The sequence below is a fragment of the Neofelis nebulosa genome, chromosome 5 (assembly GCF_028018385.1).
Source record: "Neofelis nebulosa isolate mNeoNeb1 chromosome 5, mNeoNeb1.pri, whole genome shotgun sequence".
In the NCBI taxonomy this organism is placed as follows: Eukaryota; Metazoa; Chordata; class Mammalia; order Carnivora; family Felidae; genus Neofelis; species Neofelis nebulosa.
In genome coordinates, this window is record NC_080786.1 from 54,612,197 (window position 1) to 54,637,951 (window position 25,755).

Sequence of the window (25,755 nt, forward strand, 5' to 3'; positions counted from 1 at the left end):
ACATAACTCTATCTGATCTCACATGGTTCACATAGGGGGTGAGACCATGAATTCTTTTATTCTTTGTACCTTTTTATTAGCCTTATGTTACTGCTTAAAAAATTTATGACATACCCAGTATTATAGATCTGCTGATAATTTCAAAGAGATTTCAGTAAATGTCAACTCTATTCTTCCAGATGCACAGACAAAAACTTTAGAGCAATCCTGGATTCTTCTTCTTCTCTCATGTTACACATTCAATCTGCTAACAAATCCTCTGGTTCAACCTTCAAAACTTATCCAAAACCCAACTACATATCACTATCTTCTCTGCCACTACTCTGGTCCAACTTTCCATTATCCTTCACCTAGATTATTGCAAAAGCCTCTTAACTTGTATCCCTCTTTCTGCTCTTGCCTGCCTTCTCCCCCAGTTCATTCTTATCACAACAACCAAAGCAATCCTCACAGGGAATCTTAATTCTTGAATGCCACAGTCTCCTTTGACAGCTGGTGAAATCAATGAACACCTTCCACATGGTGTTTTTAAATACAGATAAGAAATACATAAGGTTACAAAGAAAAGCAAGTATATTGACATACAGTTGTCAAAAATATTTAAGCATGAAAAATCTGTAATATATGTACTTCGTTATCACATTAAACAGGTTCTAGCAGTGAGTCCAACAACTACTATAATTTCAAAGTGATGATAATAAAGATATCCTGCAAAAATGTTTTACTGGTGGTGACAAAAAGTCACAGGTAACTTTAATAACTGCTGCAGTTTACTGGCTACATTATTAAATGAAGGAAACACTGTTAGAAGTTAGAAGTTAGTGAAAAATAAAGATCTAATTTTTTCTAAGTTTCTAGGCCTTCCTGAATTCTACTTATAGACTCCAAGGGAGGAAGGACCCAGTAAAGAACCCCTTTCTAAAAAGTCAGCCAGATCACGGACTTCAAATTGTATTACAAAGCTGCAATCATCAAGACAGTATGGTACTGGCACAAAAACAGACACTCAGATCAATGCAACAGCATAGAGAACCCAGAAATTTACCCACAAGTGTATGGCCAACTAATCTTTGACAAAGCAGGAAAGAATATCCAATGGAATACAGTCTCTTCCACAAGTGGTGCTGGGAAAACTGGACAGCGACATGCAGAAGAATGAACCTGGACCACTTTCTTACACCACACGCAAAAATAAACTCAAAATGGGTGAAAGACCTAAATGTAAGACAGGAAACCATCAAAATCCTTGGGGAGAAAGCAGGCAAAAACCTTTATGACCTTGGCCACAGGAACTTCTTACTCAACACATCTCCAGAGGCAAGGGAAACAAAAGCAAAAATCAACTATTGAGACCTCATCAAAATAAAAAGCTTCTTCTACACAGCGAAGGAAACAATCAGCAAAACTAAAAGGCAACAAAAAGAATGGGAGAAGATATCTGCAAATGACATATCAGATAGTCAGTATCCAAAATCTATAAAGAACTTCTCAAACTAAATACCCAAAAAAACAAATAATCCAGTGAAGAAATGGGCAAAAGACATGAATAGACACTTCTCCAAAAAAGATATCCAGATGGCCAACTGACACATGAAAAAAATGCTCAACATCTCATCATCAGGGAAATACAAATCAAAACCACAATGAGATACCACCTCACACCAATCAGAATGGCTAACATTAACAACTTAGGCAACAACAAATGTTGGTGAGGATGCGGACAAAGAGGATCTCTCTTTTGCACTGCTGGTGGGAATGCAAACTGGTGCAGCCACTCTGGAAAACAATTTTAAAAAAATTAAAAATACAACTATCCTACGACCCAGCAATGGCATTACTAGGTATTTATCCAAGGGATACAGGTATGCTGTTTTGAAGGGGCACATGCACCCCCATGTTTATAGCAGCACTATCAACAATAGCAAAAGTATGGAAAGAGCCCAAATGTCCACTGATGGATGAATGGATAAAGATGTGGTATACATATACAATGGAGTATTACTTGGCAATCAAAAAGAATGAAATCTTGCCATTTGCAACTACATGGATGGAACTAGAGGGTATTATGCTAAGCAAAATTAGTCAGAGAAAGACAAATATCATATGACTTCATTCATATGAGGACTTCAAGACACAGAACAGATGAACACAGGGGAAGGGAAGCAAAAATAATATAAAAACAGGGAGGGGGACAAAACATAAGAGACTCTTAAATATGGAGAACAGTGTTACTGGAGAGGTTGTGGGAGGGGGGATGGGTTAAATGGGTAAGGGGCACTAAGGAATCTACTCCTGAAATCACTGTTACACTATATGGTAACTAACTTGGATGTAAATTTAAAAAATAAAATTTTTAAAAATCAAAAAAATAAATAAATAAGAAGTCAGCCAGATGATGTGATTTCCCTTTTCAAAACTATCAAAGGCTGTCCAGTTTGGAGTAAAAGCCCAGTCATTAAAATGGCTTAAGTCCTCTCAAATCTCTAACCTTAACTTTTTCAATTACCACCTTTCAGACCTCAGGTTCTATCATTTTCTTGATTCACTTTGCTGTATCTGCACTAACTCAGCTATTCTCCTAACACACTAGAAATTTTCTCTCTTCAAGGCCTTCACTAATAGACTCTACAGCAACTCCTAAGAATGGACTCCATGGCCAAACTGCTAGGGTTTAATTTTCAGCCACACTACTTACTAGCTCTCAATGCCTCAGTTTTCTCATCTATAAAATGAAGATAGTAAAAATACCTATTGCATAGGATACTATATAAAGATTGAATAAGTTAATATATGTAATGGGCTTAAACAGCTCCTGTCACATAGCAATGTATGTGTTAGCTATTATTATTACTGCTACTGTGAACTCCTCAGGTTGTAACGCTGTTCCTTCACTATCTGCAGTGCCCACATTCATGTTTGAATCTCTCAGAAGTCACCTCCATGGTAAGGTCTTCCCCTTCCTAACCATCCAGCAACTCTCCAACTGGGTACTCTCTATTCCTCTTCTATGCCTTATTTTTCTCTGTATCATTTATCACATTCTAATATGCTATATATAATTTTACTAATTTTTACCCTCTCCCTACTAGAATATAAATTCCATATATAGGGAATAACATAAGGAATAAATATTCCTTCTCAAAATGTATTGGGTAATCTTATATGTACTTATATGTAATCTTATATATGTAATCTTATATGTACAGAAATCTTTACCTCAATTTTTGACCAAACCAATTTATTCCATCTCTGTTTAAGTGAGTTTCTGATGATCATTTGAGCTTTGATACAGATACGTATTTAAAAAATAACAAAAGAATCAAACTGGACCACTTTCTTTAAAAATTTTTTTTTTCAACGTTTTTTATTTATTTTTGGGACAGAGAGAGACAGAGCATGAACGGGGGAGGGGCAGAGAGAGAGGGAGACACAGAATCGGAAACAGGCTCCAGGCTCCGAGCCATCAGCCCAGAGCCTGACGCGGGGCTCGAACTCACGGACCGCGAGATTGTGACCTGGCTGAAGTCGGACGCTTAACCGACTGCGCCACCCAGGCGCCCCTTTTTTTTTTTTTTTAAAATTTTTTTTCAACGTTTTTTATTTATTTTTGGGACAGAGAGTGACAGAGCATGAACACCACTTTCTTAAACCATCCACAAAAATAAACTCAAAATGGGTTAAAGACCTAAATGTGAGACCTAAAACCACAAAACCCCTAGAAGAAAACACAGGCAGTAATTTCTTTGACATCAACCATAGAAACATTTTACTAGGGGGGCGCCTGGGTGGCTCAGTCGGTTGGGCGTCCAACTTCAGCTCAGGTCACGATCTCGCGGTCCGCGAGTTCGAGCCCCGCGTCGGGCTCTGGGCTGATGGTTCGGAGCCTGGAGCCTGTTTCGGATTCTGTGTCTCCCTCTCTCTCTGCCCCTCCCCCGTTCATGCTCTGGCTCTCTCTGTCTCAAAAATAAATAAACGTTAAAAAAAAAAAAATTTAAAAAAAAAAAAAAAAAAAAAGAAACATTTTACTAGGTACGACCCCTCAGGGAAAGGAAACAAAAGCAAAATTAAACTAGGACTATACCAAAATACAAAGGTTTTGCACAGCAAAGGAAATCATCAACAAAACAAAAAGGCAACCTACTGAATAGAAGATATTGACAAATGACATATCCGATAAGGGGTTGATATACAAAATATATAAAAAAATGTCTACAACTCAACACCAAAAACGAATAAATAATCCAATTAAAAAATGAGCAAAGGATCTGAATGGACCTTTTCCCAAAGAAATACACATGGCTAACAGACACATGAAAAGATGCTCAACATCACTAATCATCAGGGAAATGCAAATTAAAACCACAATAAGATATCACTTCACATCTGTCAGAATGGCTAAAATCAAAACCACAAGAAATAATAAGTGCTGGCAAAGATGTGGAGAAAAGAGGACCTGTGTGCACTGTTGATGAGAATGTAAATCGGTGCAACCACTGTGGAAAACAGTATGGAGTCTTCTCAAAAACCTAAAAATATCAATACCATACAACCCAGTAATTCTACTACTATTTACCCCCCAAATACAAAAACACTAATTCAAAAGAATCCAAGCACCCCTATGTTTACTGCAGCATTACGTACAATAGCCAAATTATGGAAGGAGCCCAAGTGCCCATCAATAGATGAATGGATAAAGAAAATGTGGTGTGTATATATATGTATATATACACACATACATACATATATATACACATATATATACATATATATATATATATATACACACACACACACACACAACAGAATATTTTTCAGCCATAAAGAAGAATGAAATCTTCCATTTGCAAGGACATGGATGGAGCTAGAGTACAATGCTTAGAGAAGTCAGTCAGTCAGAGAAAGACAAATACCATGACTTCATTCATATGCAGAATTTAAGAAACAAAGAAAAAAAAGAGACAAAAAAAGAAAATACAGAGAACTGCTGGCTGCCAGAGGGAGGTGGCTGACAGGTGAAACATGTTAAGGGGATTAATGTACACTTATCAGGATGAGCACTGAAAAATATATAGAATTGTTGAATCATTATATTGTACACCTGAAGCTAATATAACACTGTATGTTGATTATGTTTGAATAAAAAATAAAAACCAAAATCCCTGCCAACTGTTTTCCAAACTGGTTGTATAACTGTCCATCCCAGTAACAGTAGAGTTTCCTTCACATTTTTATCAATATTTGAAATGGTCAGTCTTTTTCATGTAGCCATTTTAATACATATGTAGATGTTTCATTTCCCCAGATGATTAATGATACTGAACTTCTCATGTGTTTCTTATATTTTCATTCAGAAAGTCCTTGTGAATCTTTTGCCCTTAAAAAAATACAAAGATCAAAAAAATACAAATAAGGCTGCAAAATGAATAAAAATACTTGGCCAAGTACTATCATAAGAATTTCAACATTCACTATCTTTTAATTATTATAGCCTTAAGAGATAAAAACAACAACCACAACCACAAACATTTCTTTCTTTTTATAAATAAGGAAACTGAGGCTTAGAGAAGTTAAATTACTTAATTGGCCAAGGCCACACAGCTATAGTGGGACAGCTAGGATCAGAATTCGGACAGTCTCATACAAAGCCAATTAACCACTAAGCCATACAGTTTTCCTCAAGTCTTAAAATCAAATACAGTTCAAGCCAATTTTAGAGCCTATGGCTGATACTAAAGAAAAAGCACTATCATGAAGACAGTGGGCTTTGCACTGTAATAAACAATTCTGGTAAACAACAACAACAAAAATTTGGTCCTAAAAAAGTAGGTCCAATGTCTCACAGACAGAAAATAAAACTGTAAACTGTACTACTTAACAGATTATACAATAGACTTCTGAGGGACTGATATTTGTGGTCAAAAAAGGTTTTAATAAAAACTAGTAAGTATTCCATCTAATAAATAAGCAGAATTAAGTTATAATGGGCTTTAACTTCTTTTCAATAAAGGAAAATATTGCACAAAAAATAAAATACTAAATATACACTATTACACAAATATTTACACTCAAAGAATTTTTCCCATTACATCTTATTAAATTTGGAGTTTCTGATAATTTGAAACTATTAATAAAGGATTTATCAAACCAATTTAACATTTTAGTAGTGACACAAGCCTTAGGCTACTACTACCAACAGAAATTTATTTACAAAATAGGAGATCTGACAATCTATTACACAGCAAGAGAGCAAGAAAAGAATTTTCTTCTCTTGAGAAAAAGCTATTACCTTCAAGGTAAAGAGAAGACCGAATGAACTAGTAGAAAGACATCCTATGCACCAGTGTGGCAGCATTTACCCATGTTTTTTATTGTAAAAAAACCATGTCTTAAAAGTGGAATTAGATATTTAGACAATTACAAGTCACAACTCCATCTCAAATAAAGGACTTTTATTTCTCTGGGGCCCCATGAAAGGGGTATAGAAGGCTTATTTTTCTAAGTCTTTTCTTATCTTAAAGAGTTTTCATATACTACATGCAAATATAATAGTTGTGAATTCACATGACTTACACTGATGTGGTGAGCTGTCAATTAGAATTCCAAAAGGCTGACAAACTGGCCAAAGACTTATTTATAGGCCAAAGAGCTATCTAAAGGACAAAGGCAGTCAATGGGGGGGATGGGGAGAGAAGCAGAGAAAGGCTGAGTAAGGAGTATAGTTTAGGCAGATAACCCAGAATTTTTATATTTCTTTGCTTGTAATAAATATAGTTACAAAATCCTATATTCAGGCAAAAGGGGACAAGAAGTTGTCAAAAAAAGTTCAAACAAGTGAATTTTACAGAACACAAGATAATTTTTTAATTTAACAAATTAAAAATAGTTATGATAGTGTTCATCACTATCATAATTCTAGGGATTAAACACCTTCCTCTTATGATAACAGGGTTCAGTACTTCCTTTTCCAATTTATAGCTATTTGATTTCTAACTAGTGCCTACTTAATTTATAAGTCACTTTTTACCAATGTATAGTTTTTTGAAAAAAAAAACTCTAAAAACTAGTAATTTAAGATGTGACGATGTTATACTGTATGAAATTTTAATACCTTAAATTTTGAGTAAAATATGAGGGTTTAGATTAGTAAGGACTCAACTCACCTCACTGAAGAAAAATTCTAAAGTTGGTCATACAGAAGATATGGCATATAATGCTGTGATTTTATTTTATCCAGCCTATTTTTATACCCTAGGGATGTTAACATAGCACAAAACAAAACAAAACACCAAGAGAAAATAAAAAGTTAAATGATTAATCAGGCATGAGATATTTTGTGGGGTGATGGGATATATTCTATAACCTGGATTGTAGTAATGGTTGCAAAACTATGAAAATTTACTAAAAATTATTGAACTGTACACTCAAAATGGGTTTTAGGCAAAATAAATTACATCTCAATAAAACAATTTTTAAAAAGTTATACATACACAAACATACATAACCTTCCCCTCCCCTTGTAGCATGAGATTCTACAGTATTATTATTTACAGCCTGCTGGGAAGCATTCACTCAATCATTCAAATATTTATTAATCACATACTTGTCAAGCACTAGAAGATACAAAGGCGGATCAGAGATAGCATTATCAATGGCTTTAAGGTGGCAGTTCTTATGACAGAAAAGTATAATTTAATAAAGTCTAACATTCTGCAAACATTTGGTGCCAAACACCATTTAAAACACATTACTTGACTTTACTCATCTAATAAATGTGTTATGCATGTACTGTTTTTGACAGTAAAAAGTTTAAAGTAAGCGAAGAAAGACTGAAGATGAAATATAAGCTGAATCTTTAAGAACAAATGAAAACTGATCTAGAGACAGGCATTCCAGGTAGAAAATATAGCATATACAAAAAGAGAGGATTATAAAAGATGGTGCACGCAGGATCTGTTGAAGAATGTCAGAAGCCAGAAATGGAAAAGTAGGCAAGGAACCAAATCAATCACATCATATAAAGCTAACCTACACAACAGTAGTTCAGAGAAAAGCAATTTATTGGCGTTTTCAACCCAAATGATCATCACATCTTAAACATACCTGGTAGGTACAACAGTTGTTCAACCCAATAAATATGGTAAACCAAATGCTAAAATGTGTAACTACAAAAGTCTGTTTTCCCATTCCTTTCCTATTTCTACCTCCTTTCATTTCCACTTGCTGATCTCTCCAGGAGGAGTCATCATGGTACTTATCCATGCCTTTGCTAAATATGTATGCTGGCAAATAAATTCCAATTTTACATTTATGACAATAAAAGGGACATTAAAAAAATTTTTTTCAATATTTATTTTTGAAAGAAAGTGTGAGTGGCAAAGGGGCAGAAAGAGAGGGAGACAGCATCCGAAGTAGGCTCCAGGCTGTTAGCACAGAGCCTGACGCAGGGCTCGAACCCATGAGCTGTGAGATCTAAAAGGGACATTTTAAATGCTTAATGTTAAATGCTTACTAAAACAGCGATTTCTCAGAGATAGTATGTATTAATAGTAGTAAAATTCTAATTAGCACCACTAGCGATGGGCAAGTCTTCATAAGAGAATCATATTCTTACCTCCAACAAATAAAAAGATAACTCAAGACTGAGTGTAAGTCTGAAAGTAAATTCAACAGGAGGCCAGATTTAACTGTGGCAAGCTACAGTAACAGTTTTTAAAAAGAATTCTAGGGCGCCTGGGTGGCTCAGTCGGTTAAGCGTCCGACTTCGGCTCAGGTCACGATCTCGCGGTCCGTGAGTTCGAGCCCCGCATCGGGCTCTGGGTTGATGGCTCAGAGCCTGGAGCCTGTTTCCGATTCTGTGTCTCCCTCTCTCTCTGCCCCTCCCCCGTTCATGCTCTGTCTCTCTCTGTCCCCAAAAAATAAATAAAAAAAAAAAAAGTTGAAAAAAAAAATTAAAAAAAAAAATAAATAAACGTTAAAAAAAAAAATAAAAAAAAAATAAAAATAAAAAATAAAAAGAATTCTACTAAAAATAATAATACTTTAAAATGATCCACATCTAGGGGTGCCTGGATGGCTCAGTCGGGTAAGCATCTTACTTCGGCTCAGGTCATGATCTCACAGTTCATGAGTTCCAGCCCTCATCAGGCTCTGTGCTGACAGCCCGCTTTGAATTCTGGGTCTCCCGCTCTCTCTGCCCTGCCCACCCCCCACACTCACATTCTCTCTCTCAAAAATAAAAAACATTAAAAAGAAAATTTTAAATGATCCACATCTAAATTATAAGCACTGAAATAATTAGTGCATAATTATAATTTAAAAATCACAAAAAACGTTAAGAAATTATTAAAGTTGTTAACTCCAAGGAAAGGGGTTACAGTAGTTTTACTATCTAACATTTGAGCAATAGGGAAATGTATTAAATTCAGAAGTTATACATATCTCTTTGGAAAAGTCAGAAAATAAAGAACAGAAAAAAATTGCATTTCTAGTTTTTTATATTCACCTATTTTGTACAAGACACACACACACACATCTTTGGTGTCATACCCAAGAAATCTCTGTCCAATCCAATGTCATGAAGTTTTTGTCCTGTTTTTTTCCTAAGTTTTGTTTTAGGTCTTACGTTTAGGTCCTTGATCCATTTTTAGTTTCTAGCATATGGTGTTAGGTAAGGGTCCACCTTCATTGTTCTGCTTGTGGATATCAAAATTTCTCAGCCCCATTTGTTGAAAAGACAGTCTTTTACCACTGAATGGTCTTGGCACTGTTGTCAAAAATCTCTGACATAAAAAAAAAATCTTATATGCAAGAGTTTATTTCTGGGCTCCCTATTCTATTCCACTGGTCTATGTATGACTTTATGTCAGTACCACACTGTCTTGAATACTATAGCTTTGGAGTAAGTTTTAAATTAGGAAGTGTGAGACCTCCCCAACTTTTGTCTTTTTCAGGATTGTTTTGGCTATTCAGCATTCCTTACAATTCCATATGGACTCTTCTATTTCCACAAATAACACCACTGGGATTTTGATAGAGACTGCATTAAATCTGTCGATCACTTTGTAGACACTTAACAGTAAGTCCTCCAACCTATGAACATGCGATGCCTTTCCATTTATTTGTGTCCTCTTTAATTTCTTTCAGCAATGTTTTGTAATTTTCAATGTAAAAGTCTTTTACCTCATTGGTTAAGTTTATTCCTAAGTATTTTACTCCCTTTGATGTTACTGTAACTAAACATGTTTCTCACTTTCCTTTACAGATTGTTCCTCAGGAGTGTATGCTGATTTTACATCCCGTAACTTTGCTGAATCATTAATTACTGCTAACATTTTTTTGGGAGGATCTTTAGAGTTTTCTACATAAAAAGATCAAGCCATCTACAAACATAGTTTTACTTCTTCCTTTCCACTTTGGATGCTTTTTATTTCTTTGTTCTTGCCTAACTGCTCCGGCTAGGACTTCAAGACTATGCTGAACAGAACTGGTAGAAGTGGGCATCCTTGTCTTGTTCTTATTCTCACAGGAAAAGCTTTCACTTATCATTGAATATGTTGTCTGCTGGTGTTTTTCATATTTGATCTTTATTATGTTGAGGTAGTTTCCTTCCATTCCTAGTTGAGGGTTTTTATCATGGAGTACTGATTTTTGTCAAATGCTTTTTCTGTATCAATGGAGATCATGTGTGGTTTTGTTCTTCATTCTTGTTAATGTGTTATATAGTACACTCATTTTCATATACTGAACCATTACATTACATTCCAGGAATAAATCCCACTTGGGCACAGTATATAATCCTCTTAATATGCTGTTGAATTGTTTGCTACTTTTTTGAAAATTTCTGCCAACACTATTCATCAAAGATATTGGTCTGCAGTTTTCTGGTAGTGTCTTTGGCTTTGGTACTAGAGTAATGCTGGCCTCATAGAATGAATGTTAAAGTATTCCCTTATCTTCAGTTTTTTGAAAAAGTTTAAACAGGATCGGTGTTAATTCTTTAAATGTTTGGTAGAATTCACCAATGAAGTCCTCTGAACCTGGGCTTTTCTTTGTTGGGGGATTTGATTAGTGATTCAATCTTTTTACTAGTTATAGGTCTGTTTAGATTTTCTGTTTCTTCAAGATTCAGTCTTGGTACGTTGTACGTTTCTAGCAATCTATCCATTTCATCTAGGTTATCCAATTTGTTGGTGTATAAGTCATACATACCCTTTTGCAATACTTTTCTCTACAAAACACACAACAAGTGAAAACATTACCTTACATGAGGAAATACTAAATGTGGGTACATAAATAACTACTCTAAGAGTTCAATGAGTGATCAATACAAATTGTTGATGAGGAAAATCTGTATGCCAGACTCTGTGATGAGAATTTAGAGTAGTATACAAAATAGACAAAGTCCATATTGAACTGACGCCTCCAATTCAACTGAGGCTTCAGTGCAACCTAGAAATATAAATCAGAAATGGCAAAGTAAAAGGAAAACAAGAAGGTGTTTCCAAGGGATCCACTAAAAGCAAAGATAAGACAAGCAAAACTGAGTGTTAAAGTTAAGGTGGATTTACCTGCCCAAGTGGCAGAAGAGTCTAAGATGAAGTTATTATACAAATGGGGGAATTATAAACTAAAAAGGTAAGAATTAAAAAAAAATTTTTTTTAATGTTTATTTATTTCTGAGACAGAGAGAGACAGAGCATGAGCGGGGGAGGGGCAGACAGAGAGGGAGACAGAGAATCCAAAGCAGGCTCCAGGCTCTGAGCTGTCAGCACAGAGCCCGACGCGGGGCTCCAACTCAAAAACCGTGAGATCATGACCTGAGCTGAAGTCGGTCGTTCAACCGACTGAGCCACCCAGGCACCCCAAGAATTAATTTGCTGTTTAGTGTTTGCCCCTTCCCTAGTATTTATGTAGGAAACACTCAGATATCTGCTAAACCGAACTGACAGCCTGAAATACGTGACTTATTAAAAAATTTTGACTGACTTAATTCAGTGAAGTAATGGTGTTCTGGGAAATCTACTGAACTTAGTGAATCCCAACAGTTCTCATCCAGGGAGATTTTCCCAGTCAGGGAACACTTGGCAATTTCTGGAGACAATTTTAGCTGTTAACACTGGGAGGGAGCATGCTACTGGCATCTAATAGTAGGGGCAAGGGATGCTGCTAAAACATCCTACAATGCACAGAATGGTTCTCCCACAACAAAATATCATTTGGCCCAAAGTACCATTAGTGTCAAGGTGGAGAAACTTGGCTGTATTCTACTATGAGTTATTCTCATAAGAACCCAAATTAAGTCCAAATATATTTGAAAAGCTGTACACAAGGAAAAGGAAACATTCTAAAATATTAATAGCAGTAAGATTATGGAAGATTACTTTATTTTCCCATTTTTCTGAAAGACTTCTATAATTACCATGCCATTACCATTTCAAGAGACAAAAATTACCTTGACTTAAAAAATTTTTTGATTTAGCCATCAATTCTAATCAGAGTGCACACACACATCTTTTTTTAAGTTTCATTTAATTCCCTCAAGTATTTACTTAAGTGCCACTTACATGCCAGGCCCTGTAATGAGAATTAAGAAAAGAGTGGTATACAAAACAGACAAAGATTGTACTCTCACAGAGCTTCTAGTCTGATGGGAGAAATTAATAGTGAGTGAACCCACTAACAAATTATCATCAGTGTTCTCAAGAAAAACAACAAGGGGGGTTAAATTTCAATTAGCTCAGTGGGGGGTGGGGAGTTGGGAGGATGGCATTTCTAAGTAAATTACATTGAAGACTCAAAGAATGAGAAATAACCAAGCAGTGAAGGAAAGGGGATGCAGGTAGAGGGGGTGAAGAAAGCATTCAGATAGACCAGCATGTGTGAAGAGCCTAAAGAGGAGAGAGCTATTGAAGTGTTAGAGTTCAAAAACTTAAAAGAAGATGAGAGTATAATAACTAAGGGAGAAAATAAAGTGACAGAGGTAGGAGAAATAGATAGTGACTGGATGTGGCAAGGCCTTGAAAGTCTCAGGGGCGCCTGGATGGCGCAGTCGGTTAAGCGTCCGACTTCAGCCAGGTCACGATCTCGCGGTCCGTGAGTTCGAGCCCCGCGTCAGGCTCTGGGCTGATGGCTCGGAGCCTGGAGCCTGTTTCCGATTCTGTGTCTCCCTCTCTCTCTGACCCTCCCCCGTTCATGCTCTGTCTCTCTCTGTCCCAAAAATAAATAAAAAAACGTTGAAAAAAATTTTAAAAAAAAAGAAAGTCTCAGTAAAGGTTTGGAAGCTAAATGTGGTGGGAAGCTACTGAAGCAGAGGAGGGCATCATTTCATTTTTTAAAAGAACCACGCTGATTGTTTTATGAATTGGACAAGAGCAAAAGCAGAAATAAGGCAATCACTGTGGAGATGAGATTAATAATGAGGTAAATCATGTGCCCCAGATTTTTAACAGTGAGTAGAAAGTTAACAGAAAAGTAAGAATGGAGTGACATTAGCTAAATAATGTCATACTTACAACCCTAAGAGAAATTTCTCTTTCCAGGGATGCTGCTGCAGAAGCAAGCAAAGGCTGTTCTTTATCATGTGACATCCCCCCTTTCACATCACTGCTGACTGGGGTGGGGTGAAGGGAAAGCACTTGACTCAGGAAAAGCCAATCCATAAGCAGGTCAGTAAAAACAATCTGTTTCACCTTGGGCAGAGCTGTATTAGCTCAGATTCTCTCAGTAATTGAACACAAAACTACATAAAGACTAATAAGACCATTGATATCTGGTCAAAATAAAACTTAGCAACTGGGTTAGTGGCTGGCAGAGCAGCACAAAGAGTATCCATGAATTCCTACCACCAAGACACTCTTACCTGAGATATGCTGCATAATGTGAGAATTGGCTCCTTAATTTTCCTAACATCCCACCTTATTTGACCTGGTCCGAATAAAAGGTGTTCTCTGCATTCTTAAAAGCTTAATCAAAGCAAGTACCTATTAGGTGGATTTTAATTTTACAGAAATTGAGGTTAAAAAAATTTATTAAGCTTTCCTAATGGCGTACAGTTATTAAAATGTAACCCTAGGTCTTTCCACTCTAAAAATCCAGCATTTCCACAAACCTCAAAGGAAGAGTTACTGGACAGTAAACATTTAGGATGTCTTTTCTGTTCATGTTTGGGGCGAATTTGAGTTTAGGAAAGAAAGATAAGAGATCTACCAGAACACTAGCTCAATTTATGTTAGGTTGAATATCCCCACAGGGTCAGTTTAGAGCAGGAATCTGAGAAATCTTGACTTGCTAGAATGTAAACTCCATGATAATTTAGCCAGTGTTATTCATTATTCTATCCTCACTGCTTACAACAGAACCTCAGACACAGGAACTGAATAAATATTTGCTAAACAAATAAATTCAACACAGAGAAGGGCAGATGGAGAAGTCGGTAAAAAGAGATAACAGGAGTTCACCTGTGACCCTTTGTTAGTGGAACGTTGTCACAGTCCCTATTTACTTCTAGTAAGCTTTTTTAAAAAGACATACAGCTTTATTGAGATATAATTCACACACCATACAATTCACCTAAAGTGTACAATTCACTGGTTTTTTAGCATAAAGTTGCACATAAACCACCATCTAATTACATCTAATTACTGTCTTTACCATAAAAAGCCCCATACCCATTAGCAGTCATTCTCCATATGCCCCTTGTCCCAGGCCTTGGGAACTATTAATGTATATTCTGTCTCTATGTGTTTGCCTATCCTGGACATTTCATATAATTGAAATTATAGAGTATGGGATCCTTTATGACTGGCTTCTTTCAGGTAGCATAATACTTTCAAGGTTCATCATGGTATAGCATGCAGTGGTACTTCATTCCTTTTTATGGCAGAATAGTATTCCATTGTATGTATAGACCGTATTTTGTTTAGCCATTCATCAGTTGATGGACATTTGGGCTGTCTCCGTTTCAGCTACAATGGATAATGCTACTAGGAACATTCATGTACAAGTTTTTGTGCAGACACTTGTTTTTAAATCTCTTGGGTGTTATAACTAGAGGTGGAATTGCTAGGTCACATGTTAACTGTATAACTTTTTGAGGAACTGCCAAACTACATTCCAAGGTGGAATGCACCATTTTACATTCCAATCAGCCATGTATGAGGGGTGCCCTTTCTCCATATCCTCACCAACACTTTTTATTGTTTTTGTTTACTTACTTTAATTTTCATACCTACTAAAGAACCCCTTCTAGCAGGTTGAAATGGTATCTCATTATGGTTTTGATCTGCCATTTCCCTAATGAGTAATGACGTTGGTCTTTTTGTATTTGTTCATTGGTCCTAATTAAGCTTTTCCATCATTTGAGAATACTGTTACTATTTTAAAGCAGGAGAACAAAAGGGAACTGGGAAAAATTATTCAAGATATCAAGAGAAAAAATGTGAACACTCAAAATTTTGGAGAAAACAGTTGATCAACAATGAGTTCAATTTTATAGATACGCCTGTAATACAACAAACATTCCCACATAATATTCAAAGGCAAAATAAGGAACCATTCTACATCTGTAATGAATGGTGCTGCTTTATAATTTTGTCTTCAGTAAATTTTTTCTTCCTTTCTTACTTACTCTTAACAGACCCCTCATTCTTGTGACAAATCTGAGGGTTAAGTGAAATTACCAACATCCCTCCCCATCTACCACACACACACACACCTGGACACATGACATGTGACTTTTTGCTGGCCAATCACAGAACCATATTTCTCTACCCAAAGTGATTGAGGCATAAGCATGCAATCAAATCTCGATCAATCAGTCTTCCCTAGACTTTCACTAGAACTCTTATCACAATTAATGCCAGTTGTGGCCCTGGACTTACTGGGTTATGAAAGCTTATGTTTCAACTAATGTGAACTGGGTTTCTTTTCCTTAAAACATAACTACATAGTATAAAAATGAGCTCTCTCGACCTAAAGCTATCAGACTTAACTTTTCACACTAACAACATTATGAAGAAAGAGTTCAGGGTATCCTTAAAGCCACTATTTAGAGTAAAAAAAGACTGGGTTTCATATTTACTAAAGAACCAAGAATAATGTACCAATTACTTGAAAATATTAAGACTATATTTTGCTTGCTTTTCTGGACCAGCAACAGCTGAAAGTGAGTACAAAGGACCAGGGTAAAAAGGCAGGATGGGTGGCAAAGAGGATAAGGGTCATTCAGTACAACCAAGCAGACACTACTTGTAAAGCTATCAGGATATAATTACCATTAACTAAATAAATTTATGTAATACCTACTTTAAGGAATCACAAAGACATTCTATAAAAACTAAAAGAAGTACTTGGGGTGCCTGGGTGGCTCAGTCTGTTAAGCATCAGACTCTCGGTTTCTGCTCAGGTCATGATCTTATGGTTTGTGAGTTTGAGCCCCACACTGGGCCCTGTGCTGACAGCCCAGAGCCTGCTTGGGATTCTCTCTCCCTCCCTATCTCTGCCCCTCCCCGGAGGCTTGCTCTGTCTCTCTCAAAATAAATAAACTAAAAAAACAAAAAACAAAAACAAAACAAAAAAACTAAAACAAGTATTATGAATAAATACTGAGCAACTAAACTTTTTTTTTCAATTGCATTTCTTTATTTTTGAGAGGCAGACAGAGACAGAGCACCAGCGGGGGAGGGGCAGAGAGAGGGAGACACAGATTCCAAAGCAGGCTCCAGGCTCTGAGCTGTCAGCACAGAGCGCGACGCAGAGCTCGAACCCATGGAACGTGAGATCATGACCTGGGCCAAAGTCAGACACTCAACCGACTGAGCCACCCAGGCGCCCCAGAACTAAACTTTTCATAAAAGAATAGGATGGGGTGCCTGAGTGGCGTAGCTGGTTAAGCATCTGGCTCTTGCTTTCAGGTCAGGTCATGTTGTCACAGTTTGTGAGATTGACTCCCACAATGGGCTCCATGCTGACAACACGGAGCCTGCTTGGCATTCTCTCTCTCCCTCTCTCTGCTCCTCCCCTACTCACTAGCTCTCCCTCTCAAAAATAAACATTAAAAAAAAAATAGGAAACTGAGAATATGATTTGCTTTCCAATATTAAAAATATGTCTACCACCAAATTATAAAACACCATATTATCTTAGGATTCTGACTTTTGTTAATAAAAGTTTAATAAAATACAGGTTTCTCAAAACAAATTATTGAAATTGTAATTTATGTTAGGTTTCATGTACAGTAAATTTACGGTAAAAGTGACAGCCAATAAAATTTTGTTCTAATAGTAAATAAACAGTAATAGAAAAAGCTTAGATTTTAAGTAGTCAAGCTACTTTTATATCACCAGTATGTCTATCACCTTAAGTCATTTTTCATCACAGGTATTAAACACTGTGAATTAGAACTATTTTCTGATTAAATTTACAATCTTGTGGAAAAAGTTACAAACTACATAAAGTATTTACTAACCTACTTACAACACAGAATTAAAGAAATGAAGTCAGAAACTAGTAATTTTGCCACAATTTGGTTGAAGCACACAGGAGAAAGGCTTTCACTTGAGTGCTAATGAAGGGAAAAGGAAGCCTTCCCCAATTTACGTGATATGATTTGAGTTATGGTACACAGTGGTAAAAAAGAACTGCAAACAAAATATTATTCTGACAGGGAACACAAGGGGTTATCTGGATAAAATGAACGATGAAGCAAGCTGGAAGAAATTTAAAAAAAGCCTCCATTCACTCTGCATATACTATATGCCAGGCACTATTAAGCATTTAAATGGTTTAGAGAGATTAAGTTAACTTCCATAACTATTAAATGGAAGAAACAGGGTTCATATCCTGGTGTGACTCTATAGTCCATGTTCTTTAACTGTGATACTACAAAGTCTTTTAAGAGCTTTATTAATTAAAAGTGACAGTCACCTCTTACAGAAGTAACGCTAATCAACAAAGACAACAGTACTCAAAAGTGTTATCAATAGGTCCCTGTGGGGACACTGGAAACCTTTTCAGAGGGTCCACAGATCAAAACTATGTTCATATTACTACTAATATTATCGTGCTAATATTTGCACTGCAGTGCAATGCAGCGGGTAAAACTGCTGGTGCTTGAGCATGAATTAAAGGCAATGTCACCAAGCTGTATAAGTACTCACTGTATTTCAGTTAAAAAAAAAAAAAAAAAAAAAAAAGCCAGTTCACTTAATGTCCTTGATTAAACAGTAAAAAATTACCTTTATTAAAAACCAGACTTTCTAAAATTTTGTGATAAAATGGGGATTACACATAAACCTCTTCTGCAAAATACCCACTTCTGCCATACGAGGACTGTCTCAAGGAGAAAGTTTTTGTGAGCTTGATTTGCAAACTGAACTAGTCATTTTTTCATGGAACACCATTTTTACTTGAAAGAACGACTGACAGACAAATTATGGCTATTCAGACAGAGTCTGGCAGATGTTTTCACAAAAATGAGCAAAGTGAGCTTATATGGCTTCAAGGGAAACAACTACAGAGTTTCTTGCTAATGATAAAATTTAAGCTTTCAAATGAAAATAAGAATTTTGGAAAACCTGTATCCACCACTGTGAGCTTCACAAATGCCCAATATTTAAGATTTTTCTGATAACCTATTTGGTGACACTAACTGACAATAATTGTGAATTTTAATTATATAATAAAATGTGTCAGTATTTAGAAGATCTATATAATTCTGTGAACTAGTATTTTCCAAATGACCAATACATGCTGTTACAAAATCAGGCATGGGCAAAGGATACATTCCAGGTGCAAGACAGACCTATAAATTCTAACATAACAGAGTATGAAAGGTTCACTGATGTGGCTTCAGATTCCATATTGCAACTAACCCTTAAGAAACTATTTTGTAGAGTTATTGTATAGAATCAAAAACAAAAATTTCCATAATTATCTGAAAAGCCTATTAAAACATCCTCCCTTTCCAACTGCCTGTGTGAGGTTAGATACTCTTCATAAACTTCAACAAACATTAGCACAAAAGACTGAATTCAGAAACAGATATGAGAATCCAACTATCTTTTCTTGTCCCATACATAAGATACACTTCAAAAAAAGTTAAACATGGGCATTCTTTTCACCAAATTTTTGGGGTTTTGGGAAATAAGTTATTTTTCATTAGAAATTTATGTTTCTAGGGGCGCCTGGGTGGCGCAGTCGGTTAAGCGTCCGACTTCAGCCAGGTCACGATCTCGCGGTCCGTGAGTTCGAGCCCCGCGTCAGGCTCTGGGCTGATGGCTCGGAGCCTGGAGCCTGTTTCCGATTCTGTGTCTCCCTCTCTCTCTGCCCCTCCCCCATTCATGCTCTGTCTCTCTCTGTCCCAAAAATAAATAAAAAACGTTGAAAAAAAAAAAAAAAAAAAAAAAAAGAAATTTATGTTTCTATAAAATAGTTTCATGATTTTTTAGGAGTTAATATTTTTTAAAATTCTTAGTTTTAATTTCTGAAATGATAAATGTTGATAGAAACCCACAAACAAAGCTCTTTGAGGTTCTTAATTTTTAACAGCATAAACACATCTTATGCTCCCAAAGCTTTTGAACTGAGGCCATTAGAAGCACATACAGTATATATCTGTCCTTATTTAACAGGTGCCAATACAGAGGTTGTTCTCACATTAACTGTAAAAAAACCAGGAGTCTCCCCTAGCCCTTTTACTAAATCTAAATAGCCTATAAATGTGTTCTCTAGAGTTTAAAGGTCACATTAGATGAACTATTTCCAAAACTCTCTTTGGGAGAAAAGGAAATACTTACTGAATATCTACTATACCCATTTGACTATGCTTTTACATATAGCCTTTTAATCAACTTTCAGACCTGTATGAAGGCTGAGAGAAGTTAAAGACAAGTAATATGGTATAGTATAAATAGTACACACTTTACTATGACATGTACCTGAATTAAAATCATTCCTTAAATGTGATGCTATTAAGTCACTTTACTGTAGAGATTTTTCTTCTATAAAATGAATAATTAATTCCTACTTATTAGACTGAGAGAAATGAGAATACAATTAAAAGCATATACAGTGTGTGCTCAAAAGTCAGTTCCCTTCAATCATACTTCTCTGTTCCAAAACTAAACCAGCAACTACCAAAATCATCATTCAAGGTTAGACTTGACCACAAGTTGTCATTTTATCACTATAGGCCTTAATTAAGTATATGAATGCTGCTCCAGAAAACACTTAAAAATATTCTGAGGACCCACAGTCACTAACAGGTATTAGACATCAATGCCTAAAAACTACCTACACATTTCTTCTAAAGTAATTTCATTCTTTTACAGCTAAATCACTCCTAAAATTCTTCCCAATCTTGTATATTCATTTGACTATGAAAAACAAAGACATTTTGATATCTCAAAGATGATTATCAATGAAGCAATTCTGAAATTGACTGTCTTATAAACCAGGAAAGCTGGCAGGAAGCACAAAAACAATTATTTAATTCCTAACTATACTTCCACCAGATGTTTCATATTGTCACATGCTTGGACTATTATATGAAAAATTAGACAGTAGTTATTTTAAGTATAGTAAATATGTTCCAAGATTTGTGATGAGAGAGGTCAGTCTCTAAAAGTTAACAAGACTTAATAGCTTAACAATGCTTTTCACTCTGTATAGTTACAAACTACCAAAGCCATTTAACAACAACAAAATAGCTGATCAATTTATTAAACTCTTGCCAACCAAACAACTATTTATTTCTAAAGTTCAAGCTGACTTCATACTTTATGTTGTGTGGACAATCACAAGTTTACAATCACATAACATTTTATTATTCTTTAATATTTAGGGTTTTTTTTTAATTGTGTTTTTATAAGATCTAATTATTTTCTAACAGAATTTATGCTCTATTAGGCCCTGGATACTCTCAGAACTTGTATAAAAATCATGCAGATTTATTTGAAAGTCTACAAAAGAGTCGACCCTCTACTTCTAAAACCTAAACTAGATGAGCTTAATTTGCTATATTTTGACATATACTTTATTTGAAATTTGGTCACTACACATTTCCTGTGTTGCATTCGGTGTACCCTTTCTATGGTTACTTTTCTTAAACTAATAATGATGATCCTTTGCCACACTGCAAGAAAGCATCTGAGTCTTGAATATTACCTGAGATTCCTATAAATTATTTTACATGGATACTGACATATGCTTTCTTTAATGCTTTTGTGTTTCAAGAAGTTAGCATGACCACATTTTGGAACAGCCAGAATGGTAGGATGAAAGGTAAGAATCAGTGTCGTATTTAAATCTCTAAATCAGTTTCAACTTCTAAAACTTAGAAATTATGACTTTAGAAGGGTCAATAATTCCCTGTGGCCAAACTGCCCTTCAATGAGCAATTACAGATCTCTACCTTAAAAACTTTCCCTGTTAATTATAAGTTCAATGTAACTTAAATTCTGTATGGACACAGAGGAAAAACAAAGAGCCAATTGCAAACTAGGGAATAAAAGAATCAATTACAATGAATCCTATTAAGTCACCCTAACCCCCTAGCAGAACAGCTAAAAGAGATAAAATGCTCAGAGAACTGCTAGGCATCTTCCTAACATTAACCCATTAATTTTCACAACATTCATGAAGCAGATGTTAAGTACCTCTAGTTTTACAGATGAGAGACTCATAAACCTGACTCTCTCAAGGTCACACACAAATTTAGAGAATATGAGATTGCACTAAACTCTAAAACTTTGTACCCTATTAATTTCAAATCAAACAATGTTAGATCAAACTGAAAAGTGGTACAATTATCTCATTCTATATTCTATTCTATTTCTGTGCTGTCCAATAAGACAGCCAATAGCCTCATGTGGTTATTAAGCATCTGAAATGTAGCTAGTCCAAACTGAGATATGCTTTAAATGTAAAATACAAACCAGATTTTGAAGACTCTGGATGAAGAGAATATAAAATATCTCAATATTTTTTTTACATTGCTGATGTTATATTGGTATTCTGGATGTACTGGATTAAACAAAATGTATTGACTAGCACTGGTCTATACTTCTTCATTAAAAACCTCCCAGTGAAACAGATGGCATCATTAAGACCTAAACCAAAAAGCAGTATTTTCTTAGAAACCGTTGTAACAAAACATAGTAACCAATTTGTAGGGGAAGATTATGGGCATAGTAATTGTTCTGAGGCACAGACATATATGTAATTAATAAATACACAAAACAGGCCATTCTAGTGTTCTCCAAGGATAATAAAAGATGTTTCTATCTCACTACAGGTGATGTGACTAAAGAAGTGAGGAGAAAGTATGATTTTCCATTAATGTCATTTCCTTAGGTGGAAAAGTGAAAATATCACTATTCCTTTTGTACACACATGGTTATTAAAGTTACCAAAGGATGCATTTAAGGCACTATAAACTTCTCAAAAATATTTGGTTAATTTACATTTATTTAAAAATTTTTTCTATTTCAGAAAGAGCATGGAAGGGAGGGAGAGGGGAAAGGGGGAAAGAGAGAAAGAGAGAGAGAGAGAGAGAGAGAGAGAGAGAGAGAGTGAGAGTGAGAGTGAGAGTGAGAGTGAGAGAAGAGAGGGATTCTCAAGGAGGCTCCACACTCAGCAAGGAGCCCAATGTGGGGTTTGATCCCACGAGCCTGGGCCTGTGACTTGAGCCAAAAGCAAGAGTTGGATGCTCAACTAACTGAGCCATCCAGGTGCTCCTATTTATGGTTACTTTTAAAAATCACTGATAATATTGTTTGAATAGAGACAGCACAATCTGACTAAATAAGAGATTCACGATAAGAGGAAACATCAATTTACCAAAAAAAAAAAAAAAAAAAAAGTCACTTTAAACAGTTTGGCAATCCCAGAAAAGGTTACACATAAAGTCACCCTATGATCCAATTAATTCCACTCCTCTGTATATAACCAAAAAAAATGAAAACACAGTTCCACACAAAATGTGTAAGTAAATGTTTTCATAGCAGCCTTATGAATAACAGCTACAAAGTGGAAACAATGCAAATGGCCATCCTCTGATGAATGGATAAACAAAATGTGATATATCCATAGTTTGGAATATTATTTAGCAATTATTCAGCCACTAAAAGGAAGGAAGCACTGTTACATTTTCGTTACATGTGTGAACTTTGAAAGCATTATGCTACCTAAAAGCAGCCACTCACAAAAGATCACATACTGTATAACTCCATTTATAGGAAATGTCCAAAACAGACAAATCTAGAGACACAGAGAGTAACTGGGAAATAGAGATTGCTCATGAGTTAGAATTTTTTTGTAGTGATAAAAATGTTCTAAGATTGATTGTGCTAATGGTTGCACAATTATGTGAAAACACCAAAAAACACTTTAAATAAGTGAATGGTGTGGTATATGAATTAATTTCAATGAAGTTGTTTAAAAAAAAAAATTGCCGGGGCGCCCGGGTGGCGCAGTCGGTTAAGCGTCCGACTTCAGCCAGGTCACGATCTCGCGGTCCGTGAGTTCGAGCCCCGCGTCAGGCTCTGGGCTGATGGCTCGGAGCCTGGAGCCTGTTTCCGATTCTGTGTCTCCCTCTCTCTCTGCCCCTCCCCCGTTCATGCTCTGTCTCTCTCTGTCCCAAAAATAAAAAAAAAAAATTAAAAAAAAAAAAAAAAATTGCCAGAAATGTAGAGGGGAAAGGATTAGAACCTGTCAAGCATCTAATTGCTATTTTTTTGGATTCTGTCACTAGCGGTATTTATACTTTTAAATTCTGTAATTTTTTTTCGTTCTAAATACTGATATTAGCAAAAAAATTTCCTTCACATCATTACACAACGAGGTAAACTTAAGAAAATCACAAACTGGACACTTAAAATGGTGATTACTATAGCATATGAATTACCTCAATAAAGATGTTAAAATTTTTCATTTAAAAAAAGGGATCACAGGATAATGTCTCACGTTAACCTTAAAACAGTCACAGAACAAAGAGCCAAAGTCACAGCTCCTCAAACTATGAAAACCACTAAAAACAGCACCAACTACTTTAGAGACTGAATGGCTTTGTGAAAAGCCCAGAAAATAGTTACTATCTCAGTCAAGCAAATGCTCACAGTTCAGAAACTGGTGATGGGAATTTGAAGATCTCAGTATAAAAAAGTACAGAGGAACAACATAAAAAATACTTCACTTTCTTTTCAAAGCTAAATTCCTGATTCAGACGCAGGATTGAACTATTAAAAAAAAAAAACCCCACCTCGATTTACCTAGACTCTTAAAACTAAAAGCGAAGTCTTCTATCGAAAATCTGTGTTGTGTGTGTATGATTTCACCCTCACAGTTCATGTAGCCTATAACAACCTCAGGAGCAGCTGTATCGAAGATAATGAAGGGTGGGTTTTTTTTTTTTTCCGCCCTTTTAAAATAATAAAACGTTATGGTGCCATTCCATAACCCACCCCATCCCCCCACTACCACCACCAGCAGGTGGAGGGAAAGGATACTGTAGACTAGAGGATGACAGCTTTGTATAACCCTGTGGACTTTATATATAAGAATGCAGCTGGTGGTCTCTCAGGAGGGGATAAAGAGATTTGTGAGCAAGCTGAAATAAGGGGTATTCTTTGCCTGGAAGAGGGCACACCGTGAGCCACATCTTGAATCAGCTATATCCAGAGTAAAACACAGGCCGCTGGAAGGCACTGTTAGCATCACCAGGATGGCCTCTCACGCCGGGGGTGTTTTTTTCAACGGAGAAGTTGACTCCTGTAGTTTGGATATTGGGGGGAGGCAGGGGTAAAGCGGGAGTCGGGAAGACCAGAAAAAATGCCTTTAAGTGGAGACGCGGACCCCGCAGGGGAAGTTCCGAGCCCCACTCGGTCGCCACACACTTGTCCCCCCACCTCCCACCGCCCTCCTTTTCGCGGCGCTAGACGTCGGGGCTCGGGGGACAGCCGGAATCTCCGCCGCTGCCGGGGCTGGGGCCGCAGCCCGGCCGAAGCGGCGCGGCACACGCACGCCTCCTCCGCACTCGCCGCGCCCGGCCTCCCTGCCGCGCGGCCCAGCCCCTCGCACCCGCGCCGGGCCGGCTCCCCCCGGCAGGCCTAGGCCGCGCCGGCCGTACCCCAGCACCTCGCTCCCCGGCGGAGGTGGACCAGGCCCGACACAAACTTCCCGGCGCGTTCACAGAAGCGTCACGGACGGGCCGGCCCCCAGCGCCATTCCCCCGCGGCCCGGCGGCGGCACCCGCCCCTACTCCCCACACTGGGAGTCCCGGCGGAGATCGGCCCGAGGCCCAAAGCCCCCACCCCTCCGGCGCCCCCGAGTTTACCTCCAAGTCGCGGCCTTTGTTCTTGAAATTCTTGAGCCGTTGGTTGTCCAGTTTCTCGTTGTCCGCCATGGCCGGGCCGGTGACTCCTTCCCCCGCCCGGGCCCCGCGGGATCCGCCCCAACCACCACGCCGCACCGACACTCCCAGGAACCGGGCCGCCGCCTGAGCTGCAATGCTCGCCGGGCCGCCGCTTCCTTCCTCCTCTCACCTGCCTCCGCCTCGGCCTTCTCCTCCTCTCCCCGCCCGCCCCCCCCCCGCCCTAACCCCAGCGCGACGGCAGCTCCAGAGAAGACAACTGCGGGTCCGGGCGGCGGCAACGGCGGCGGAATGTGCTGCCGGCTGAGAGGGGGAGGCAGCCTCGATCTGAGGGCCCCGGAGTCGCGGCCACGCCCATCACCGCCAGCCCAGCTCGCCGATTGGTCAGC

At 37.3% G+C, this 25,755-nt stretch overlaps 1 protein-coding gene across 3 annotated transcripts in view; it reads right to left on the reverse strand.

Annotated features, from left to right (window-relative positions):
• KPNA4 (karyopherin subunit alpha 4) overlaps positions 1-25,640 on the reverse strand; it is a 69,707-nt gene extending 44,067 nt beyond the window's left edge. The window contains exons 1-2 of one of the 3 annotated variants that reach the window (XM_058730377.1): positions 25,331-25,640; positions 24,628-24,765 (exon numbers count right to left, since the gene is read on the reverse strand). In XM_058730377.1, the coding sequence (XP_058586360.1) occupies positions 24,628-24,711 (84 nt within the window). In that variant the 5' untranslated portion in view covers positions 24,712-24,765; positions 25,331-25,640. Of the gene's footprint in view, positions 1-24,627; positions 24,766-25,330 lie in introns of those variants that run through there. The other 2 variants (XM_058730378.1, XM_058730379.1) reach the window with 2 other exon arrangements.
• Positions 25,641-25,755: the final 115 nt, after the last annotated feature.